This window comes from Podarcis erhardii, assembly GCF_964252035.2.
Source record: "Podarcis erhardii genome assembly, chromosome: 12".
NCBI classification, from domain to species: domain Eukaryota; kingdom Metazoa; phylum Chordata; class Lepidosauria; order Squamata; family Lacertidae; genus Podarcis; species Podarcis erhardii.
In genome coordinates, this window is record NC_138513.1 from 37,176,303 (window position 1) to 37,200,172 (window position 23,870).

At 44.3% G+C, this 23,870-nt stretch overlaps 1 protein-coding gene across 1 annotated transcript in view; it reads right to left on the bottom strand.

Moving 5' to 3' along the window:
* TRIM71 (tripartite motif containing 71) overlaps window positions 1–23,870 on the bottom strand; it is a 51,582-nt gene that overhangs the window by 14,501 nt on the left and 13,211 nt on the right. Inside the window, exon 2 of the mRNA XM_081882007.1 lies at window positions 2,054–2,221. Within this exon, the coding sequence (XP_081738133.1) occupies window positions 2,054–2,221 (168 nt within the window). The remainder of the gene's footprint in view (window positions 1–2,053; window positions 2,222–23,870) is intronic.

Below are 23,870 nucleotides of genomic sequence, written 5' to 3' on the forward strand. Positions count from 1 at the left end.
CCATTCATTGTTTTAAACTATTCTTCTCTGAAAATGCAGCACCACAATTAAAGGAAAGGTCTTCTCTCCCTTACATTTAAGATAAAAAATGGAACCTTCACATCCCCACAACTTTTAAATCAGCAAAAAGGAATTTAAAAAATGGATTCTTATGAGCTCTAGTGCCACCAGGTGGTGCTATTTAGTGAGAGTGCCTTTTCCTTGTGAAAACAGTTTGAAATACAGTACTTGTACGTATCATTCAAAGTCATTTATAGTGCTTCTTTGAATACCAAAGATCTAGGAAATATTGCCCCTTGCATTCCAGATGGAAGAACCAGAGCAATACCACCCATATAAAGTAAGAAAGCGTTTCTGGAGAGGTGAGCTATACCTGTTTAACTAGTTTTGTGGAATCAGTTTATAGCAGAAAGAGGAGTTACCAGAAACACTACTCCCCATACCTTGTAACATAATATAAAGCTTTGTGCCATTTTTTTAGATGGAAAAGAAGTTATGGCACACCAGACCTTGAGGCCTTAATCTTATTTTATTTTATATTTTATTTATTTTATTTTATTCTATTTATATTCAGCCCTTCTTCCCTAATACAGTGGTACCTCAGGTTAAGTACTTAATTCGTTCTGGAGCTCTGTTCTTAACCTGAAACTGTTCTTAACCTGAAGCACCACTTTAGCTAATGGGGCCTCCAGCTGCTGCTGCACCGCCGGAGCCCAATTTCTGTTCTTATCCTGAAGCAAAGTTCTTAACCTGAAGCACTATTTCTGGGTTAGTGGAGTGTGTAACCTGAAGCGTATGTAACCTGAAGCGTATGTAACCCGAGGTACCACTGTAATTAGCCCAGTGGGTTTCAAGCAGTGTGACGTGGCACCCTGGGGTGCTTTGAATGATGGCCGGGGTGCCCTAGGCAACACTGGCCTCTGGCCTTCTTTCCTTCCCTCCCTCCTCTGATGCCTTCTCACGTCTCTTCCTCCGAATGGCTTGCACAGCTGTTATGCTGCAGCCCTGGCTACAAGCTCCGCAAGCGAAGGGTGCCTCTAGGGCTGGCCAGGGGGTACTGGTTGCCAGGAGCTGAGGTGGCCTTGGAGTAAACAAGCAAGTGGATGAGGGAGTCCAGCCAGCCAGTCCACCAGCCCTTGCTGTTGGGAATGAAGAAGAAGAAGAGTTTGGATTTGATACCCTGCTTTATCACTACCCTAAGGAGTCTTAAAGCGGCTCACAATCTCCCTTTGCCTTCCTGCCCCACAACAAACACTCTGTAAGGTGAGTGAGGCTGAGACTTCAGAGAAGTGTGACTAGCCCAAGGTCACCCAGCAGCTGCATGTGGAGAAGCAGGGAAGCGAACCCGGTTCACCAGATTATGAGTCCACCGCTCTCAACCCCTACACCACTGGAATGGGCAGACAAGTCCCAGGCCCCTGTGGAGCAGTGTGAGGAGGCACCTCTCTTTGGGGCAGGGGGGCAGCTCAGAGACCACAGGCTGCAGCAGCAGATGCCTGGAGGACTCCCAAGGAGAAGGGAAAGGAGAGGAGGCTGTGAGACCACTCCACAAGGGAGGGTCTTTGAAAAAGGGCGAGAGGCTGCCAGCTCTACAGGCAAGGGGTGACGTAACTGGGCTCCTGAGCCCCACAGGGGTGCCGCAGAAAGAATGTAGGTGGTTAAGGGAGCCGTGGACTCAAAAAGGTTGAAAACCTCTGGATTAGACAACTATTACTTTCAGTTGATTATAGAAATTGGCCGCTGGGTTTCAAGGAACAGCCACAATATCTGCAGCCCGCCATGCAGCTTGTACAGTGGTACCTCTGGTTGCAAATGGGATCTGTTCCAGAGGCCCGTTCACAACATGAAAACAGTGCAACCCACAGTGGCGCGTCTCTGCACATGCGGGTTGCGATTCGCCGCTTCTGCGCATGACGTCCTTTTGCACTTCTGCGCATGTGCGAGCAGCCAAACCAGGAAGTAACCCTTTCCGGTATTTCCGGGTCGCCGCAGGACGTAACCTGAAAGAACGTAACATGAAGTGGACGTAACATGAGGTATGACTGTACATTACCTGAATGGCCTGGCGACCCTGTTGAGCATCGGCTAGTAGCTGGATGGTAAGAGTTCTGGAGTCCTGCAGAGCATCTTGGAGGTAGATAAAACTGTGGCCCACGTGACGTCCCATGCTGCATTCCCGGCAGATGGGGACAGAGCAAGTGTCACAGTAGAAGTGCAGCACCTGAAAGAGAGATGGTCCAAGGAGACGTGGGTGAACAAAAGCCACTCCAGAAGTGCGTTTTAAAAACAATGGTTAGCAATGGTCACCTGTAAGATTAGTGAACAATCACAGGGATTCCTCTGATGTCAACGATATGATGCTATCTAAGGCACTCAGATGCAGAAACTCAAGATATATAAGCTGATTGCCAAATGGCCCCATAAACCTGGTCACCACAATTCAATGTCCAGGTGCCCCCCCCCCCCCCCGTGGTGGGAATTATTATTATGGCTGATTTCATTTCTATACTGCACGAGTCAATTGGTCCTGCACGAGTCACAAAACATGCCTGGAGAATTTCTTGCACTGCTGAGATGGTGTGCGTGTGTGTGTGTGTGTGTGTAAATGTAAAGGGACCCCTGACCATTTGGTCCAGTCGTGGCCGACTCTGGGGTTGTGGCACTCATCTCGCTTTATTGGCTGAGGGAGCCAGCGTTTGTCCGCAGACAGCTTCCGCGTCACATGGCCAGCATGACTAAGCCGCTTCTGGCGAACCCGAGCAGTGCACGGAAACGCCATTTACCTTCCCGCTGGAGTGGTACCTATTTATCTACTTGCACTTTGACATGCTTTCGAACTGCTAGGTTGGCAGGAGCAGGAACCAAGCAATGGGAGCTCACTCCATCACGGGGATTCGAACCGCCGATGTTCTGATCGGCAAGTCCTAGGCTCTGTGGTTTAACCCACAGAGCCACCCACGTCCCTTTGTGTGTGTGTAGATCCCCCCCAATTTATTAAAACATTTTCTTCAACTTCTTTAAAAACTTGCAATTCTGTCATTAAAGGGGCCTACAGTGAACTTTCTCAAAACAAAGCATGGAGAGGGTTAGTTGAATTGTCCATCAGTAAATCAGAAAGCTATTTTCACATTCCATCCAGCAGAGGGAAGTAACAAGAGACCCTGTGGCATGGTAGCAAACTTTTAACAATCCATTCAAGAGAAAATGGCAAAAGCCATTCCTAGCACCATCCCTGTTCCTATTGATTCTGCCTGGAAAACACCCTCTAAGAACTCAAGTCAGGTTGAATGCATAATCTCTGAACCTATATATCAGCTTCAAATTTACCTCTTGGAAACACATGAAGTTCAAACAGCACAAATTACGTTCAAACAATGGGTAACAGTCAATCAGCAAAAGGGATGGGCAAGTGATAACAGGATCAGACATTCCTGTGTGTCACTCTCAACATTTAAGTTCAAACAAATCCAGGTGGTCAAGATGGTTTCTTCAACACTACAGGGCCAAGAGGGATAATTTTATTTAGGGATTCATTCATCTTTATTTACACCCACTTTGCAGTCTAATCCCCATGCTTTCCCTAAATGCCTGGACCACAATCCTTTAAAATAAAAAAACTGTGAATATTTCTGTCTAACAAATCTCTTGTTATGTAAAGTTCAGTACTATTCTTTTGGCAAAACATCTCTCAACAACAGGATTTATCATGATGTTGCACGGAGTACAGAAAACCCCGCTTCTACTAGTTTTAAAGCAGTAAGAAAGCAAAAAAGCCAACTAATGAGTCACATGAATATCACAATTCGCCTGCTTGTTAAAAGTATCCTCCTTCCCCCCACCCCTTTCTACTCAAAGGGGCCATCTGAAGAGAAAATGGCGTCAATATGAGCAAGGGTTCAGCTTCAAGCTAAACCTACTATTAACCCTCTGAAACAGTTAATGCCAGAAGCAAAGCTAGGTCAAAGGCCAGAGAGCAGTCCTGTCATGCAGATCCAAATGCTACTTTCTGCAAGAATACAAGGCACAGTGTAGAAGTCATTCAGGCACACAAACTACAGAAGAAGAGAGGGGAAAGCAATCAAAACAATTAACAGATTTTTATTTTATTTTAAGAAAGCCTCTAGTCCACTAGCATATCAAGAAATGCTAGCTCAGTAACAATAGTTCTCCAACATTTTGTTCCATGCCAAACAGGTTCCTTTTTTTTTAAAAAAAAGGCTTTGTATATAAAGAAAAATGTTTTTTAAAAGTCTTCAGTACAAAACTGGTTTTTCAAGTTAGCCTATGGAGACTGTGGCAGTCCTGAGCCTAGCTACTGGAAGTGTCTCAAGCAATAATTCACAGTTTCTTTTCTCTCATCACAGAAGGTGGTAGGTAATGTGTCAGGATACTGCAGGAGTGCTGGGGTGGCGGAGAAGAATTGCCCCAAATTGGCAATTTACAGATTTTGAAGTTTGCCAAATTGGCTCAAAGACAAGTTTTGGAGCAGTAACTGCTTTGAGCGCTGCTCTCTCACTCCGAACAAAGGCTACAATATACCACTCAACTGCTTGTTGGCGGGTGGTTTGAATGGAGTTTCTTTGCAAAGGTTGCATTTGTGCCTTTCCAAGGGAAACAAAAACAAAATTGCACCGACCGCCTTCTTCAAAAGGTCCCTAAGAGTGGTTGGAATGCCATGCAACTTTCTGCTTCTGGTGCAAAAGTGCATGGCAACATTTGCCAACAAGTGCCTCAAACAAATACACATTCATTTGTCTATAAACTTTCCAAATTCTACAGCAAAGAAAGATGAATTGAAAGAGCACACTCAGAGGCATGTACACACTTCAGTCTTAATCTTACATTAGCCGGTAAATGTAAATCTTTTTAGTGAGGGGAGAAAACAAATTAACTGATCCATTTCTCATTCCCTCATGGGCTTCCTCAGAATTCAACATACATTGTTTTACCCTCCTCCACCACCACCTACAAAGGGACGTGGGTGGCGCTGTGGGATACACTACAGAGCCTAGGACTTGCTGATCAGAAGGTCAGTGGTTCGAATCCCTGCAACGGGGTGAGCTCCCGTTGCTCGGTCCCTGCTCCTGCCAACCTAGCAGTTCGAAAGCACGTCAAAGTGCAAGTAGATAAATAGGTACCACTGCGGTGGGAAGGTAAATGGCATTTCCGTGCGCTGCTCTAGTTCGCCAGAAGCGGCTTAGTCATGCTGGCCACATGACCCGGAAGCTGTATGCCGGCTCCCTCGGCCAAAAAAGCGAGATAAGCCGCAACCCCAGAGTCGGCCACGACTGGACCTAATGGTCAGGGGTCCCTTTACCTTTTTACCACCACCTACACCAATAAGGTAGTGGGTAGGAGATTAGCTTCCCCACCCTTATCCCATGCAAATGCAAAAGGAGCAAGATCAGCCCAAATCTTTCTTGCCTAAGGCTGGGGGGCCAATCCATCGGAGGAAACTAAAAACTCTACAACAGGGGTCAGCAAACTTTTTCAGCAGGGGGCCAGTCCACTGTCCCTAAGAGCTTGTGGGGGGCCGGACTATATTTTGAAGGGGGGGAAATGAACAAATTCCGGTTGCCCCACAAATAACCCAGAGATGCATTTTAAATAAAAGGACACATTCTACTCATGTAAAAACACACTGATTTCTGGAGCGTCTGCGGGCCGGATTGAGAAGGCGATTGGGCCGGATCCGGCCCCCGGTCCTTAGTTTGCCTATCCATGCTCTACAATGATGAGCACAGACTCATGAAGCTTGGAGCATGCAAGGATTTCAAATGCCAGCTATATTCAACATGATAACAATATGAAAACTCTGGTAGATCTTCAATCTGCAGGTAACGATTTAACAAAATATACCATAAAATTGAAAGGGATTTCTTTAGCAACTGATTTCACTGGGCTCTTAACAGCTGGGTTTTCATCTTTCATAGATACCAATAGGAGGAGGGGCTGAAACAGGTTTAATTGACCATTACTCAAAGTGACTGAGGCCTATATTAATTATGTTTATGTGTGGAAATGCCAAGGCTTAATATGCCCTCAAGCATTATAAACACAAGTGCCTCTCCATTCAAAGTCCACGGACACTCTTTTGGGAAGAAAAATTGTGTGTGTGTGTTGTCAGGAAGGGGACCCTGGTAAGATGGATACAAATTCATGAGGGTAAGTCAAGAGGAAGTAATATAATTCATATAAACAACAACAACCCCAAAACTTAAGGCAACATAATGAAGTTGAACTTGGTGCAGAATTATAATTTTTGACCACAGGATTCCGAGCTCAAGTGGGAGGATTAGAAAGGTTGGCAGTAATGACAAAGCAGTAATGCAGCGGACCTCAAGCACAGGTTGGGGCAGTGGGCAAAGAGAGGCCTGGGCTTGAGCCTTAAAAGGTAAAGAACCCCTGACCATTAGGTCCAGTTGTGGCAAACTCTGGGGTTGCGGTGCTCATCTCACTTTACTGGCCGAGGGAGCCGGCGTACAGCTTCTGGGTCATGTGGCCAGCATGACTAAGCTGCTTCTGGCGAACCAGAGCAGCGCACGGAAACGTCGTTTACCTTCCCGCCGGAGCGGTACCTATTTATCTACTTGCACTTTAACATGCTTTCGAACTGCTAGGTTGGCAGGAGCTCACCCTGTTGCGGGGATTTGAACTGCTGACCTTCTGATCAGCAACTCCTAGGCTCTGTGGTTTAACACACAGCGCCACCCGCGTCCCTGGGCTTGAGCCTTAGTTTAGAGTTAATAGAAATAAAAATATTATAATTTTATTATTTGTGCTGCCCCCACCCCCACCCCTACCTGCCCATCTGCCTGAGTTACATCTACACCAATGTTATGGGTGGCATCAAGTTACTTTGCATGGCAAAGTGCAGGGCTTAGGGCTCAGTCTATGTCAGTGTGGGCTACACGACTTGCTGCTAGACCTGCAGAGTAAGCTGCGAGGACCATCCACCACTCATCCAGCTTCACCCAGTGGCAGATGGCCAAATTAACATGGGAGAGGAAGGAAAAAGAGAAAGAGAAAAAGAGAGAGAGAAAGAGAGAGGAAGGAAGGAAGGAAGGAAGGAAGGAAGGGGCAGAACGGCAGGGTTTTTACAACTGCAATCTAGCACAAAGTTTAGGCAATGGTTGTCCAACTTGCCGCCCCTTCCCCCGAAGCAACAATCTCATCCATTCCATATGCAGGGACAAAATGCTACCACACAACTGCACAATTCGGGGATCACATTATGAGCCAAATCCTGGCATGGCAGTGGCAGACCCGGGTGTCAGGATTGCTTCACCACTGCTGAATACTTACAAGGCATGCATACGGTGTAGCATTTTAAAAACATAGCATGAATGGGTGGAACTGAACCAACCCCCAATCTCATACCTACCCCCCCGCCTGAAATTTCATCCCAATTACTGCCCCGCCCCAGGCTATTTTCTATCTAGCACAGTATCAAATGAAACCCTAAGAGAGGGTTGGGGAGAGAGCAGGCTAGGGAGAAAACCATGGAGTGGTGTTGAAAGGCTCGGCTCCCCATCTTCTGGCAACTTAGTTCTCCTCCCAAAACAGGAATTTAAGGTAACATGGACTCAGTTGTGCTCCCCCAGCCTGGCCCCCTCCAGATATAGTCAGGAACCAGAAGGCACCAGTTTGTTGTGTCTCTTATGTTTCTCTGTTGAGAATTATGATGTTTAATATATATCATACTGTTGGGAAAAGTGGAGAACAAAACTCTCCAAGGTTTAGAAGCATTTGTAAAAGAGGCAGCTGAACAGATTCGGGGGCTCCATGAATCCAATGCTTTCATGTACCTAGCTTTTGGCTTCCTCCAGCTTCGGCTGGCCTTGGACTTTGCCAGTCATGTATGCCCTGGTGACCTCTAGATTACTTAAATCAGGCATGTCCAAAGTCTGTTTCGGGGGCCTAATCCGGCCCCCATGGCAGTATATGTCCTGGGATAAAATTGTAAAAAAAGCTCATCAACTTGAATCCTAAAAAAAAGGTGAACAAGTTTGGGGTTAAATCCTTTAAAAAGCTCAAGAACTTCAATCCTAAAAAAAGTTCAATAACTTTGGGGTAAAATTGTAAAAAAAGTTCAACAACTTTGGTCAGACCTCACGCATGTTTACTTCATCAAATTTGGCCCTATTTGAAAAAAGGTTGGGCACCCCCGACTTAAATGCACTCTATGTGGGGCTGCCCTTGAAGAGCATTAGGAACTTACAACAATGCAATAAGCAAGAGAGACTCTGTGTCTTATTCATGCCAGTTTTGTGTGACATGCACCGGTTGCCAGTTCAGTTTCTGGGCTCAACTAAAAGTGTTGGTGTTAACCTTTAAAACTCTAAACGGCTTCGGACCTAAGGATCCCTGTCTTCCGAATATGCCTCACTCTGTTATTTCAATAACCATTAAAGGACTTGCTCAAAATAGTGAGGCACACTTAGCAAACACCAGGTGTAGGGCCTTTTCTGCAGTGACCCCGAACACCTTACCAAGTGAGCTACATCAGGCTTTTCCCCTACTGCTTTTGACAGCTATTGTTAAGAGTCATGACTGTTCCAAAAGGCATCAGGCTGAGTATTTCCTCATTTTGGTATGCTGTTATTTTACCTCTGCTGGCTCCTTTGCAACTGTCATTGTGGTCTTGGTTTTTACACTAACGTTTTTTATTTATGATATGGTTCTCAACTGTGGATTGCTGCAATGGTTCTGAACTGTTAGCAACCTTGACTTCTGAAGCACAGGTGGGATGTAAATTTTTTCAACAAACGAAGGTGGAATTCTATTTAAATATTATGTTGAGAATGAGAGAAAACTAGAGCATAAAACACAGAGCAGCACAAGTTTGAAAGCCTTTTTCGTTTTGTTTCTGGAACTGCAATATAGTTTTAAAATATTCCAAGATTATATAAGGCATATTCCAGAGGGGGACACAGCTATGCTTGTTAATGGTTATTAAGCTAAATCAAGCTCAGTTATTAAGCTTTATCGGTATTCCATACCAGCCATAATGAAGTTCTTTTGGGAACGTCTGAAAAAGCAACATGGCACTTTTACAGGGTACACAAGACACAAGGAAATTGGGAGGTGGAGAAAGAATGGTTAGGGGTGCTTAATAGCAGTTAGCATTCAAGAGAGGCACTGAATGCAAGTGAATTGATAATTTCCTTTTAAAAGGGAAACATTTCCTGATCACACACGTTTTGAAAAATTTCAATGCATGTACATGTACGCGCGCGCACACACACACACACAAAATCCCCAACCCCAGACACACAACGGGAACCTTCCACAAGTTTCAGAAGCTGGCGAAGAACATCACAGGGCTATTCATCTTTTATAGGCACAGTGGGCCAAAGCGTAACAGAGCAAGGTCATAAACCTGATTGCTCTAGGAAAGGGCTTTACAGTGCACTGTAAAAAAGTAAAAAATAAAACATTTTACAACACCAAGAATTCCTGGGTGTCATGCTTCCCCCCTCCCCCTCCCCCTTTTTTGGTCCATTTGTTTTCAAAGAGCACCGTGGAGGATGGGCAGGGATTCGGTTAAATGTCTCCTGGGATTCCACAGAAAACCAACCAACATCTGATGAATGGTTGCTAAAGTTAAACTCTGACCTGACCGGACAATTCCTACAACCAGCTCCCCTCCCCCCACCCCCTCTCTGTTGGTCCGTTCTCCCGCACGCCCCACCCACTGGCCTCCTCTCTCCCAAAAAGTTTCAAGTGCCAGGCAGAGTTAACAAAAGCAAAGGAATGCGGGGTTCTCCCTGCCGCAGCTTCCAGTGAAAGCAGTGATGCAAAAGGGGCTTAGGTTCTCTGGGGAGTCGACGGCGACTTGACTTGCAGCTTATGCTCATCACTCTTTGCCTAGTTATTCAGGTATGGATCCGGGAGAGAATGTGTTTGACCGATGACCATTAATGCCACCTGTGGGCTTGACACTAAAATGGAGCATTTGGGGGGGGGTATTTGTGACTGTAAAGACGGAAGGGACACCCAGGGTCATCTAGTCTAACCCGCTGGCAAGGCGCAATGGATGGAGAGTGGAGAAGCTTAGTACACACGCTCTGATTATTTGCTCGTCATCATGCAGCTCAGTGGCCTGCTCTGCTCCAACATCTGAGGGGGCGCAGGGGGTGCTGTGGTCTAAACCACCGAGCCTCTTGGGCTTGCAGATCAGAAGGTGGGTGGTTTGAATCCTCACAACGGAGTGAGCTCCCATTGCTCTGTCCCAGCTCCTGCCAGCCTAGCAGTTCGAAAGCACGCCAGTGCAAGTAGATAAACAAGTAGCTCTGCGGTGGGAAGGTAAACGGTGTTTCCGTAAGCTCTGGCTTCCGTCACGGTGTTCCACTGCACCAGAAGCAGTTTAGTTATGTTGGCCACATCACCTGGAAAGCTGTCTGTGGACAAATGCCAGCTCCCTCAGTCTGTAAAGTGAGATGAGCGCTGTACCCCAAAGTTGAATTCAACTGGAATTAACCGTCCAGGCATCCTTTACCTTACCAACATTTGCAAGCCTGAGAAACTTTGGTTGCCAACAAACAACACAGAGTGGAACCTATTCTACGGGCTACAATAAACCGCTTCTTTCAAATCTAATTTCAGCAGCGGGAAGGGACCCTGTTGATGCCGCTGAATACTTTTTTGGGTGCATGTGGAGCTGCAGACACCACATTAGAAACCTCATTTAGGGGGGAAAGAATTTAGTCTTATAAAACTCAATACTCTTACCTTGTCTACAAGACTGATATCCAGGTACAGTAATCATAAACCTGCCTGAGATTTACGGGTAAAGGGTGGTATACAAATTTAATCAATCAATCAATTAATTATATTTCTCCACCAACACATGATCCCTCCCAGGGAGCTTCTATTACTGAAATGGAAGAAGACATACTGGCAAAAAAATTAAAACATAAAAACACCAGAATTGTGGTCAGTTTTTGTGAGCATAAAATGGTTTCATGAGCTATTTTTTGACATACAAGAGTATTAGCTTTCTTAGGGAACTGTATTCCTTGTTTATTCTTTTTCTGCTATGCAGCAGTGATCTTTTCTACCCTTGAGTTGGGCGCAGAGGCTTCTCCTCCCGGGCCCTCAGCTCAAGCAATTTTATTCTCGAGTCTCAGTCGCCATACATGGTGACAAGACTTCTCAGAGTGCTCACTTTCTGGCTAATTTCGAACGCTGCTTCGAATGATGGGTTTGAGGTATAACCAATGAGAATGGATTGCTCATATGTGGGGGAGGGGAGTGCAGCCTTTTAGAAACTGGAAAATTAAGTGACTAAGGTGCTAATCAGTGGCGTAGCGTGGGGGGTGCAGGGGGTTCGGCCGCACCTCCGGAGTCGCCGAAGAGCCTCGGGCGCAGGCTGTAGCAGAGCCCCATGTCTCGCGGAACCGACGAGCTGTGCGCGCGTCCGGGCTGAAGGCGTCCGGCAGGCAGCAGCTCTCAGCGCATCAGGGCCGCGGAGGGCGCGCCAGGCAGCCCCTCCTCACAGCCCCGCCGCCGCTGCTGCAGCTGCTGGGCCATGTTGCATTTTCCTCACCTCTCTGCCCTCCTCCTCCTCCGGGCAAGCGGCGTCGTTTCGGCGGCAGCACCAGCGGCAACTCGCCTCAGATCACCTGACACGGACCCGCCGCCGCCGCGGCTACCTTACCGTAAATACCCCAGCCCAGGCAGCAGCAAGAAGAAGCTGGCAGCGGCGGCAGGTTAGGGGCGCAAATTACTTGCCTTGTCCCGGGTTAGGGGGCGCAAATTACTTGCCTTGCCCTGGGTGCTGACAACCCACGCTACGCCGCTGGTGCTAATTATAAAGAGAATTCCCAGCCTTTCCCTACCTGACAGAATACCTCAATGTGGGGCTCACGTTATATATGCCAAGGGGCAAGAAGAATGTGAGCTGAGATAGCTTAGTTGGTAGAGCATGAGACTCTTAATCTCAGGGTTTTGGGTTCAAGCCTAATGTTGGGCAAAAGATCCCTGAATTGCAGGGGGTTGGACTAGAGGACCCTTGCGTTCCCTTCTAACTCTACAATTCTATGTAGGCATACCTTTAAAAAATAAAAAGCCTGGCCAGGGGAGATCTTCATGTATATAATGTACATTCATGTCCCAGTATCAAAAGCTCATTGTACAAAAATTCACTTATCCAAACATGAGGAATTATTACCCAAACCTCACTATGCACACCACAGGTTCAAATATCCAAACAGCCAGGCCTGCATGTAGTACTGTAAACAAAGGCCTTAAACAGCCTTTGCGTTTTGCTGGTCCACAGCAGCTGTTTCACCAGAAACCATGGTGGAAGGAAGGGGGAGAGATCAGAACAATATAATCAAGCTGGTTTACATTTGACCATACATCACTGGTAAGCCTCACTTCAACAGTTAATGTTAAATTATATTCAGACAGAAAACTGCCTCTGTCCTAATGAACGGTTTCAGGGTTAAGCTCCCATGCTCCCAGGACTGCCATGTTTCTCAGATAGTCACTCAGGTAATGGTCATGGCGGAAATGCAGTCTTTGTTGGCAAGCAATTAATTGATTCTTAAGGCTCGTATTTTGAAACTGGCCAAGGACTGAAAATCTGGCAACATGGGGTCTGCCCAATGACTCATTTCTCACACCACCTAAGGCTCAGGCAAAAGCTTCTTCCAATATCTTGTCCTTCTCAAGAGGAACCATAAACAAAAGGCCTTGGGCAGAGTTCTCTCCTTAAGACATCTGGACGACCAATTCCTAGGAACAGAGCTAAGGCACATAGTATGGGAAGAACTCGCTCAAAAGCTCTGCTTCCAATTCACACCTTTTGCATGTCAGCTCACATTGGAAAAAGCTATTCAGATGCGCTATAAAACATGCAGATTTTTGGCACGTGTGTTTTCCTGCATGCATGCGAGTGCTCATCTTCTATGCTGCGTAATCTATAGAGTCAGACAAGTGTACTTTTGATGCTTCCATTGGCTCCAGCAGAATCATCAGTCTTAAGTTTAATTCTGTCTTGTGGTCAAGACAAGTCAATTATTAACAAAACACAACTACCTGTGCTTGAAAATTGTCCTCTCTAGAGTGGAAGCCACACATTATTAGCATAAGCATGCATTCATAGAAGTGTACTTTCAGTATTTTCTAGCAAGCATTTTGGCTCTGGATATATATAACTTGACTTCATTCAGCAGAAGACAAGACATCTAATAATTAATTAGCAAGGGAGAAGCGATACACATATTTCTTCTCAAAATAACTGCTACATGTCTGTCCAGCACAACATACACTGCTATAGCGGCTGAATAATTAAAGAGATTAACGTTAAAGCGAGTGTGTGTTAAAGGACCAAACATCTTATGCATGCACAATGTGGGAGATCAGGTAACCACTGTTTGAATTCTCTGCTACACTAACAGACAAAAAACTAGGTTAAGCACCTTCTGTTACAGGGGGTCAGAAGAACTTGCAGGCGACTTAGATATACGGCTTTATAAAAACTTTATTTTTCCTAATTTGCAATTCGAGACCATTTTACAGTGGACACACCATTATATACTCTTTAGAACAAATAATTCAAAACTAGCAAAAGGCAGATTTGCTTTTATTTGTGCATTCTTTTGTCTGGGCACACAATTTGTTTTCCGTCTAGCAAAATATTATCACAACACTCAGGTTGTGTGTACAATTAGAAATATGCAAAATGAGGATTCAATTATTTTATTAACAGAATTCAGCAGGGAAGAACATTTCACTGTTTCGGTAACCGTGATGAGTATTTCCCTCCAACATGCAAAACCATTTTAAGTATGGCATGCTTTTTAGTTCTATTGTCCATAGCTTTGGGAGTACAATAGACTTTGACTCAAGTTATTTTTCTTTCCTTATGGAAAAAAGCTTAACATGGCTTAGAGCCCTGTCTCCACCTATATTTTAAGATACACTTTCCCTCCCCAACCCACCTCACTGGGTGGCAGCACCTTTGTGATCCTAAATCATTCAAAGACTCACTCTGTGAAAACCAACTCCAAATATTCTCCCACTTTTGTTTCATCGACCCTTTAGAACTGTCTGGTGTAATAATTGAGGCTAACAGACTTGAGAGTCATGTGTACTCTCTTTCCAGTTCCTGTGCCAATCATCCTCTCCCTGCAACGCCTAGTTTGTATCAATCATGATGCACTATTCGGTCAATACACCAAATCTAGCTTGTGGCGAATGTCAACAAGGGAAGGAAGAAGGATGGATTTGTATAGAAGAAAGAAGGGAGCATTTGAACCATGGGCCTTTCCCACAGCTTTAGAAGGCAGAGTCCACAGTCCTCCTTCCTCCTTGGTTCCAAACAAATACACTTTGCTTGATTTGCAAAACCTAGAGGATCTAGTAATGTGAAAGATTTTCCATTTTAGAAATGGATCCCATATAGTCACAGACAACACCGAAATATAATGATATTAAATTATAATGAAGTAGAAGGGAAATTAATTCTCAGTAAGTGTGTTCTCACCACAGGACACACTAACTTTCTTCACTTATTCTCTTATCGCCGCTTTTCACACACCGGTGCTAGAAATTCAGATACTGTATAAAAGATAGGCACCAAATGGCTCCTTAAACAAAGATTACTGTCGCCAAAACAGAAAGTCTAGTTGCCATTTTGGAGCAAGACGGCTCTAACGTCTTATTTTTCAAGTGATGCACTGACTGTGATGAATTATCAGTTAAACATCTGGCTAGTTCAGATGACAACCTTGAGCTAGGTTAAGAACTTTTGAGAACTTAAAGAAGAAAAGTCACTTGGTATGTCCACATATGTATTGCCCTATTCCTACCTGTTTGTTAATGGTGACATGGACCATTTATAACGGTAAGAATATGTTTCACAACTGTGAGCAGGGCAGTGGGATGGGGTAAGTGAAGACAAGCTACAACTATTAGCTATAACATTCACTGCGAGCATGTCAAAAAGGTCTGGGCACCATTTTCTGCACCTGGCTGACACTCAAGGATTACTGAAATCTATGTGCTTTGAAGCCTCAAAGTATATGTTAAGGATAAACAATATGTTAAAGGCTTATACAATAAAGAGTAGAATGTTTTGAAAACTGAAGCATGGTACCAATATTTTCATTGCAAACACCAAACTACAGTGGTACCTCGGGTTAAGAACTTCATTCGTTCTGGAGGTCCGTTCTTAACCTGAAACTGTACTTAACCTGAGGTACCACTTTAGCTAATGGGGCCTCCCGCTTCTGCTGCCGCACCACTGCCGTGCGATTTCTGTTCTCATCCTGAAGTTCTTAACCCGAGGTACTATTTTTGGGTTAGCAGGGTCTGTAACTTGAAGCGTCTGTAACCCGAGGTACCACTGTAAACACGTACAAACAAGTTCTGCTAAAAATGTGATATTAACAATATATCACTTATGTGAATTGCCTATTAGTTCATGCTTATCAAAATAATAATAAAAAGTGTTGCCGACACACGCTCTCCCCCCCACCCCGGTGGAGAGTAGACATTCTGTTTTGGCGCCCACAACTCAGGTCCCAGAAGCCATTTGCCTCCTAGCTTTTCTATCCCAGTTTCTAACAGTGGCTGAAAACAGATCCAGTGAGTCCCAGGCATGCGCCTCCAGATGATGGAGTTTTCTGGCACCATCCCGCTGCCCAGGCATCTTTACCTGGTCGCAAGAGAACAATAGTCAGGTGCAAAATGCGCCTGGCTAATTTCAAACACCTTTCACACATTAATCTCAAAATTTCTAGTAATTTTCCCTTCAGACAAACAAACCAAATCCAGAATCACCTTAGTGGTGAGGTAGTATCTTTTAACGGGATACGACCGCATGCCGACTAACATCCAACCACTAAGGTCTTCACATTTTAAAATATCATGGCAATAATGTAACCAACTGCTGCAACTAACTAGTGCTAATGCAAACTAATGCAAGTAAAGGAACTGTGAATTAAATACAGTCTTCTTTTAATAAAGTTACAGTATTAAGTGCTTTGTTTTCTTTTCTCCTGGTCTCATCACACTGTGGAGAATTGCAGAAGAGTTCTATGCCTCCACTAAGGTCTTCTCATAAGATACAAACTAATATTGGAGGGGAGTTTTAGAAGTGTTTTACCATGCAGCAGAAGGGGTTGTTAACTAGATACATTTTGTTAAAAATTTAACGTATTTTTCGCCCTATAGGACACACTTTTTCCCCTCCAAAAATGAAGGGGAAATGTGTGTGCGTCCTATGGGGCGAATGCAGGCTCCTTGGCTTCAGCGAAAGCAACACGAAGCCTCCGAAGCCTGCTCCCGAGGCGTCGCGTTGCTTTTGCTGAAGCCAGGAGAGTCTGCTCTTTGAGGCTGGCGGTGGGGGAGCGCAGCGCTTCCCCCATCGCCAGCCCCAGAAGATGGGGGGCAGCGGGAAGGTGAGCGACGCCTTCGCGCTGCTCCCCGACCCCACTTTGAGCTGTGCGCTCTTTAAAGGCTGCGCGGCTCTTGGGGGCTTTTCCCGAAGGAGGGAGAAGGGACCGACTGGCTGAGTGTATTGTGTATTGTGTTAACTGTGTATTGACAAATGTATTTGTATTTTTTTCTGACTGACGGTTGAATAAAAAGGTTGTTGTTGTATATATTATGATTTCCCCCCATTCATTTCCCCTCCATTTACACTTAATAAAATATGTAATGTTTCCACAACTCTTCTTTATCCATGTTACAGTGGTACCTTGGGTTAAGTACTTAATTCGTTCTGGAGGTCCGTTCTTAACCTGAAACTGTTCTCAACCTGAAGCACCACTTTAGCTAATGGGGCCTCCTGCTGCTACCGTGCCACCGGAGCACGATTTCTGTTCTCATCCTGAAGCAAACTTCTTAACCCGAGGTATTATTTCTGGGTTAGCAGAGTCTGTAACCTGAAGCGTATGTAACCCGAGGTACCACTGTATAGGAAATCTCTCTCTCTCTCTCTCTCTCTCTCTCTCTCTCTCACACACACACACACACACTCTCTCTCTCTCTCACCCCCCCCCCAAATATATGTAGATTGCTCTTCCTCAGCAATCTTCTTTCTAACACACACACTTAGAATTCAGGAGCAGGTTTCCTGCTCTATAGTTTATTTCTACAGCCACTGAATTACAACATATATAAAGTCACAATTCTTCCATCCAGCCTTATGGGTCAGAAGTCCAGTAAAAATCAAATTCAAACGATAACCAGTATCACCCACACAGCATTTTCAAGTGAAATAGCCCTGCTCTGGCATGGGACAAATGGGATTCTCTGCATCAGCAAAGTCCCACTCGATATGATTATTGCCCCCAAGATGATCCGTTTTTGGACATTTCACATCCCCCTATGGTGGCAAGCGGTCTTGCTCCCATTAAGATCTTGCCTGCAATTGCGTATTAAGTAAGTGTCCCAAATGTCACATACCCAAGCAAAAGAATCAGGCCTAAGCACATGCTGACCCTGAGGCTTTCAGTACAGTAGTCAAGATGTCTATAATATGCACAACCTCCAAGCTGGGATGCAGCATGCCTTAAAATTAACAGCTGCTGGGAACAGAGAGGGAGAGGGGCTGCTACTGCCCTTGTATCTTGCATGTGGACTTTCCATTTGTATATAGTTGGCCACTGTGTGGAACAGAATACTAGACTGGCCTTTGGGCTGAACCTGCAAGGCTCACTTGTATGGTTTTGAGCTAAAAAGAGAATTTCCCTTCTTACACCTACCTAGCCACACACAACTCTGGTTTTCTATGCCCTTTGAATTTCCATCCCTTCAGCAGCTAGATTAACAAATATTCTCTTTCTCTCTTTATTCAAAGTTACTTATAGAGTGGAAAGCAGCACATTCTCATCTCTGAAAGCCAATGTTCAAAACTCCCATTGTTCTGGGCGCATTATGCGACATGGAATTTCGTAAGTGCGAGCTGTTTCTGAGCTCTGGGTACAGAACTGTGCCTAAGATTTCAGGTTAAAACTTCAAAGTGGAAGGAAAGAAAGCAGGGCCTTTTTTCTGCCTCCCCACTTCCAGCTACTCTTTGAAGACTGGAGAAGAGACCCTCTTAAGAATATTAGAGGGGTGGGGCAGGGGAAGGACTAGACCATGTGGAAAATGAACATAATGTTTTAGCTGCAGTTCATTCATTTTCAGCTTTGTATTCTTGTCATATTTAAAAAGCACCTAGACATTCCGTCGTTGTGCCCATAAACTCGGTTTAAGGTCCCATTTAAGCTCCTAGTTTTTCATATCTCTGTTTCTAACACTGCTGAAAGCTAAGCTTCCCTTGGTTTAGGGGGAACTAAGCAGTAATAAAAGCATCGAATTTGCATTTATCACTCAGAGTTTAGGGAGGGAAATTCATAAGGGGGTGGTATCCATATTTTAATTTAAAATAACTGTGCCTTTTTTTTTTTTTAACTTTGTCTTGCTTCATTGAGAATTTAGCTACGTGATCAGCAGAAGGTAAAGAATACCAGTAATATAGAGATTTATATACAAGAACACTATGGTGGGTAGCTTCTTTTTGATGTACACTTCCAGGATTTCTACCTTGGGGGTCTTCTGGAATTGTGTCCGAGGAAGGGGCATGGTGCTACATGTGTTAGCCCCACCCGTGCACAATCTGGGTCCATGTCTTCAGGTGCAATGTGGGAAATTTTGGGGTGGAGCAACTGGGCTGGCACACACAGTGCCTAAATAGGGCTTAAGGGAGAGGATAAAGGTAAAGGGACCCCTGGATGGTTAAGTCCAGTCAAAGGCGACTATGAGGTTGTGGCACTCATTTCACTTTCAGGCAGAGGGAGCCGGCCTTTGTCCACAGGCAGCTTTCCAGGTCATGTGGCTAGCATGACTAAACCACGACAGAACACCGTGACAGAAACCAAAGCACATAGGAAACACCATTTACCTTCCCACCACAGCAGTACCTATTTATCTACTTGCACTGGCATGCTTTCAAATTGTTAGGTTGGCAGGAGCTGAGACAGAGCAATGGGAGCTCACCCGTTGCGGGGATCCGAACCGCCGACCTTCTGATTGGCAAGCCCCAGAGGCTCAGTGGTTTAGACCACAGCACCACCCGCGTCCCATAAGGACGAAGACGATGTGTGGAAGGGGAGAATGCTGCTTCTTTAAAATTGGATTGATTAGAGAGCATAATCAGGACATTTCAAGAATATGTTCCGGCTTGCTAGTAACCTTAGACCTTTGTCGCTGTGGTGGTTGTTGCGGTGAACATTGTGTGTATAAAGTGCCACAATTCTCTCTCAGCTAGCAAGTGGTCTGGAAAAGCCCGACACTGCATATTTCTGAAGATAAGCTGGTGTGGAGCCCTTTTGACTGCCCACGGTAGGAATCTGGATAATAAGTAATTTGAACAATGCCAGCAAGCTCAAGAAACAGTCAGCAAAAGAGGGTGGATTAATTTGGGAGATGTGATAGTACAAGATCTCTGAAGATATTCTAAGGAAAGTAGTGTCTGTAACTTTCATATGAGTGGCGCACATGCCATATATTTAAATCACAAGTTGTCGTCATCATCCCCAGAGAATCATGGGAACTGCAGTTTGTTAAGGCTGTATAGCACCATAGCTCTGTGAGAGACAAACTACAGTTCCCAGGATTATTTGGAGGCGCGTAGAGTGTGTATGATGTGGGATGCGAGAGGCGCTGTGGGTTAAACCACAGAGCCTAGGACTTGCCGATCAGATGGTCGGCAGTTTGAATCCCTGCGATGGGGTGAGCTCCCGTTGCTCAGTCCCTGCTCCTGCCAACCTAGCAGTTTGATGTGCTTTCAAGTAGATATGCAAGATGTGCAAGTAGATAAATAGGTACCGCTCTGGTGGGAAGCTAAACGGCATTTCCGTGTGCTGCTCTGGTTCGCCAGAAGTGGCTTAGTCATGCTGGCCACAAGACCCGGAAACTGTACGCCGGCTCCCTCGGCCAATAAAGCGAGATGAGCGCCGCAACCCCAGAGTCGGGCATGACTGGATCTATTTTTACAGTGCGTATGAAGGCAAGCTGGCTGGCAGGAGCTGCTGACTCTTGCCTGAGCAACCAAGTCCTCTCGAGCTCTTGCATGTTCCTGCACCCTTGTTTCCAACCTCTTCCCCCTTGACTCTGGTTTTTGGTTTGTCCTTTGATCCTAAGGGGCTCTTTGGTCTTGGCTCCCCACAGTTGCTGCCCACAACCCATTTATCTCTTACTCTTTTTCATTCATTAATCAGAGCAGCAAGGTGCTGACATAATACACAAATTACAAATGAATACAATCCAAGGCACCATTCAAATGGTTTGAGATACAATTAAGAACGAAGCTCGATAAGTAATCTGAGGCTGAAAGATAGGGATTGGCTCAATCTTCCTACCTTATGTGTTTGTCGCGAACTGGGGAAAAATTTGTACACAACCACCGTGGGATAAAAGTGTAATAACTAACATTTCATTCAGTAGAAAACCTCTCTCTCTCACTTTCCTTGAAGAGCTTCTATTTGAAAGTGAAGTGATTTGTTGGAAAATTTAAAATGGGAAACGTGGATGCTTTGGTTGCAAGTTTCATCCTGCCCGGAAGAAAACACTTAAAATCTCAAAATTAAATTTTAAAAAACCCAGATTGTCTAGGAGTAGCCAGTATCTGTGATCATTCGGTCAAGACTGCCTAGTCACGAGTTTTGTATATTGCATCAAGACCATGTGTTTATTATTGCTATCTATTCATCCCTAGTGAACAAAAACACAGAACACCCAATCTGTTTGTCCCTTTCAAGTTTAAAGGTTTTTCTGGCATGGGGTGGGGCATCTTTAATTTAGTAACAAGCCTCGAGGTGCAAGATACATCTGGAAAGAAACAAAAGCCCAGGGCCCAGCAGTACTGGGAAATTAAACATTGGGTCATATTCAAACGGACTAGGAAGTCAAAGGTCAAGGCAGCATTAAATCATTAGTTTCCCAGCTGCCACCATGGCGTGGTGTTGACCTTTGATTTTGCAAGAAGTGGCCCATGCAATTTTCTGGTGGCAATCTGGCAAGAGTTGAATTTTCTACCCACACCATAGCATTTCCTGCTGTGGAGTAACAATTAAAACATCCAAAAACATGCAAGCACTAATAATTCCTAGGGGATTAAATTAAATTTGTTAACTTTTGAATTTGTCAATAAAATATATTGATAATTATATTATTGCTGGTTTACAAAACACACACAGATGAATTTGTTGGTAGACCACTGGAATTGTGGAAGTGGGGCATCACTGCTAGTTCAGCAGCAAGAGACATTTGAGTTCTGAAGCTATGAACTTCATATGTTGAGTTCCACTTTGTACAATATATGAACTATATGCAGCAGGTTGCCTGAACCAAGCTCAAAATAGATCAAGCTAGAACACTGTTATTCAAAATGCCTTCAGGGCCAGTTATACATTTCTCCCCACTAACTAAGATAAAGCTCTTCAAATGGAAAATAATATGTGCAAGATTTCTTTAAAATCATGCTAGATTGCAACAATTTTCAAAGAGTTTAATCCCTCTGTGTCTTGCTAAATAGCAATGTTGCTTTCCCAGATTTGCCTCTTATCAATAGCGACAGGCAGCATATCTTGGTGTCAACCGAGCAAAAACGCAATTTTTAAAATATTGAGATGTTTCAGATGAGAATTATTCAACATCGAAATTTAAGGGAAGCAACCTCCGAGAAGCAATTCAAACATTTGGGACGCAAAAAGGTGAGGCAGAGTGGCCAAAAAGTACTTCGCTACAAATATCTGAGGTAGAAAATGAAGGGTCTTAAATAATTTCTCCAGCCCCTCCACAAAGGGAAAGCAAGCAGGCAGCAAGCCGGAGTACTAAACAACAATGATCAATGCAACAGCTAGAAAAGGGAGCAGAAGGTCAAAGGAAATGATTAATTCTGTGTAGATCATCAACAGGATGGGTCCCGAACTGGCTCACAACACCCAACTACCCTATTAAGTGCATCTGTTGACCGTCTTGGGAATACAAGACTTCGTTAGAGAAGACTCCCCCCCCCCCGCCACACAAACTACACTCACTCACGAGGGCCAGGTCCCATTTTGTTTCAGTAAGTAAAAAGTAAAATATTCCAGGATTAGGTCTTACAATTTAACCAACACCAGTACTCATTCATTATAATAATTCTTGAACTCATGGAGCCCATCATTATCCTATTTGTGCTCTCATTTTACACATCATCTTACTGCACTCCTGAACGTCTAACATTAGAATAACATGCCCTTGCTTTTCACAGCTTCTTGTTTGAATATCCATTGCTGAGAGGAGAGTCAGACTGTGCTGGCCCTGAAAGTTCCATTTTTTTAAGGTTTCTAATGTTGGGTGTCGTCCCTCTTCTGTTGCCCATTTTCTTACAGATGCACATATACTGTTTAGGTATATGCTGTGATTATTGTACAGTGGTACCTTGCAAGACGAATGCCTCGTAAGACGAAAAACGCGCAAGACGAAAGGGTTTTGCGTTTTTTGAGTTGCTTCGCAAGACGATTTTCCCTATGGGCTTGCTTCGCAAGACGAAAACGTCTTGCGAGTTTGTTTCCTTTTTCTTACAACCGTTAATACCCAGGGAATCCGCGCTCCGCAAGACGAAAAAATCGCAAGACGAAACAACTCGCAGAACAAATTAATTTCGTCTTGCGAGGCACCACTGTACACTGTTGGTTTTCGGAGTGGGGAGATTTAAAAAGCACACACAACTGGATCAAGCTAAGAATGTCACCTGACTTCTCCAAACAAGTTTCTCTGCTAATGTAATGAAGCATAATCTTGAATACCAATAGCCTATGTTAAGATCTCTCTAGTATCTAGCAATTCTTAACCTAGCTTCAGATAACATGAATGCAATTTTTAGCACAAAGATCTGCAGCTTTCCAAAACACACTTTTTGGGGACAAATATAAAGTCGGATTTATTGCTTTGGGCTTATCAGCACTCATTCCTCATTAAGGCAAAACACCTATGTTCTACTTGTAACCACTACTTCCACAGTGTAGTCAAATTTGCTTATGATTTAGCCACGGTATGGCTGTGCTGCAACTAAAGGTATCTTTGACCCACAGCAACTATTAGCTAATAATGGTTTGCCTAGCAACCAACTCTACTAGGAAAAAAAGATGTATAAACTAAGAACTGCTAGAGGTAAAAAAAAGGGGGGGGAGAGGACAAATTACTTTTTGGTTGGCTATGTTCTGCATTATTAACATAAACAGTGAAATCATACCAATCTCCACCTGCCCCCTGGACTTATACATGCCTGTGGATAATAATAATAATAATAATAATAATAATAATAATAATAATAATAATGATAATGATGATGATGATGTAGAAATACATGCAGAGCTTCATGAACTAAGGTTTGCTGGAAATGCTGCTCATCTCCCTGGAAAATAAGGGATAATCCATGTCATAGCTGTCAACATTTCCCTTTTCTTGTGAGGAATCCTATTTGGAATAAGAGAATTTCCCTTAAAAAAGGGAAAACGTTGACAGCTATGATGCATGTCAATGGGTTGTTTTATAGCCTTGCTATAATTTCTATTATACAAAAAATCAGGAATGTATTACTGATGTCTCTGGCTCCCCTCTTTGTCTCTGCTTCAATATTTCATGAACATTTTCTGTGGTTTTGTTATACACTTGATTCTGCATTTTTAATTAAAAAACAGTAGCAAAAATTGTTTCCTCAGCTTTATTCAAAGCAACCTCGTAACTCAAAAAGGGCCAATTCATATGTGCACTGCCAAGCAAGTGGCCAGGTAGTTATTTAATTTTAAGCCATGTGCATCTGAATACATGGGCACACTGAACTCTAAGGGTGCCAGAAGCATCCTTGGGATGCAGGAAAC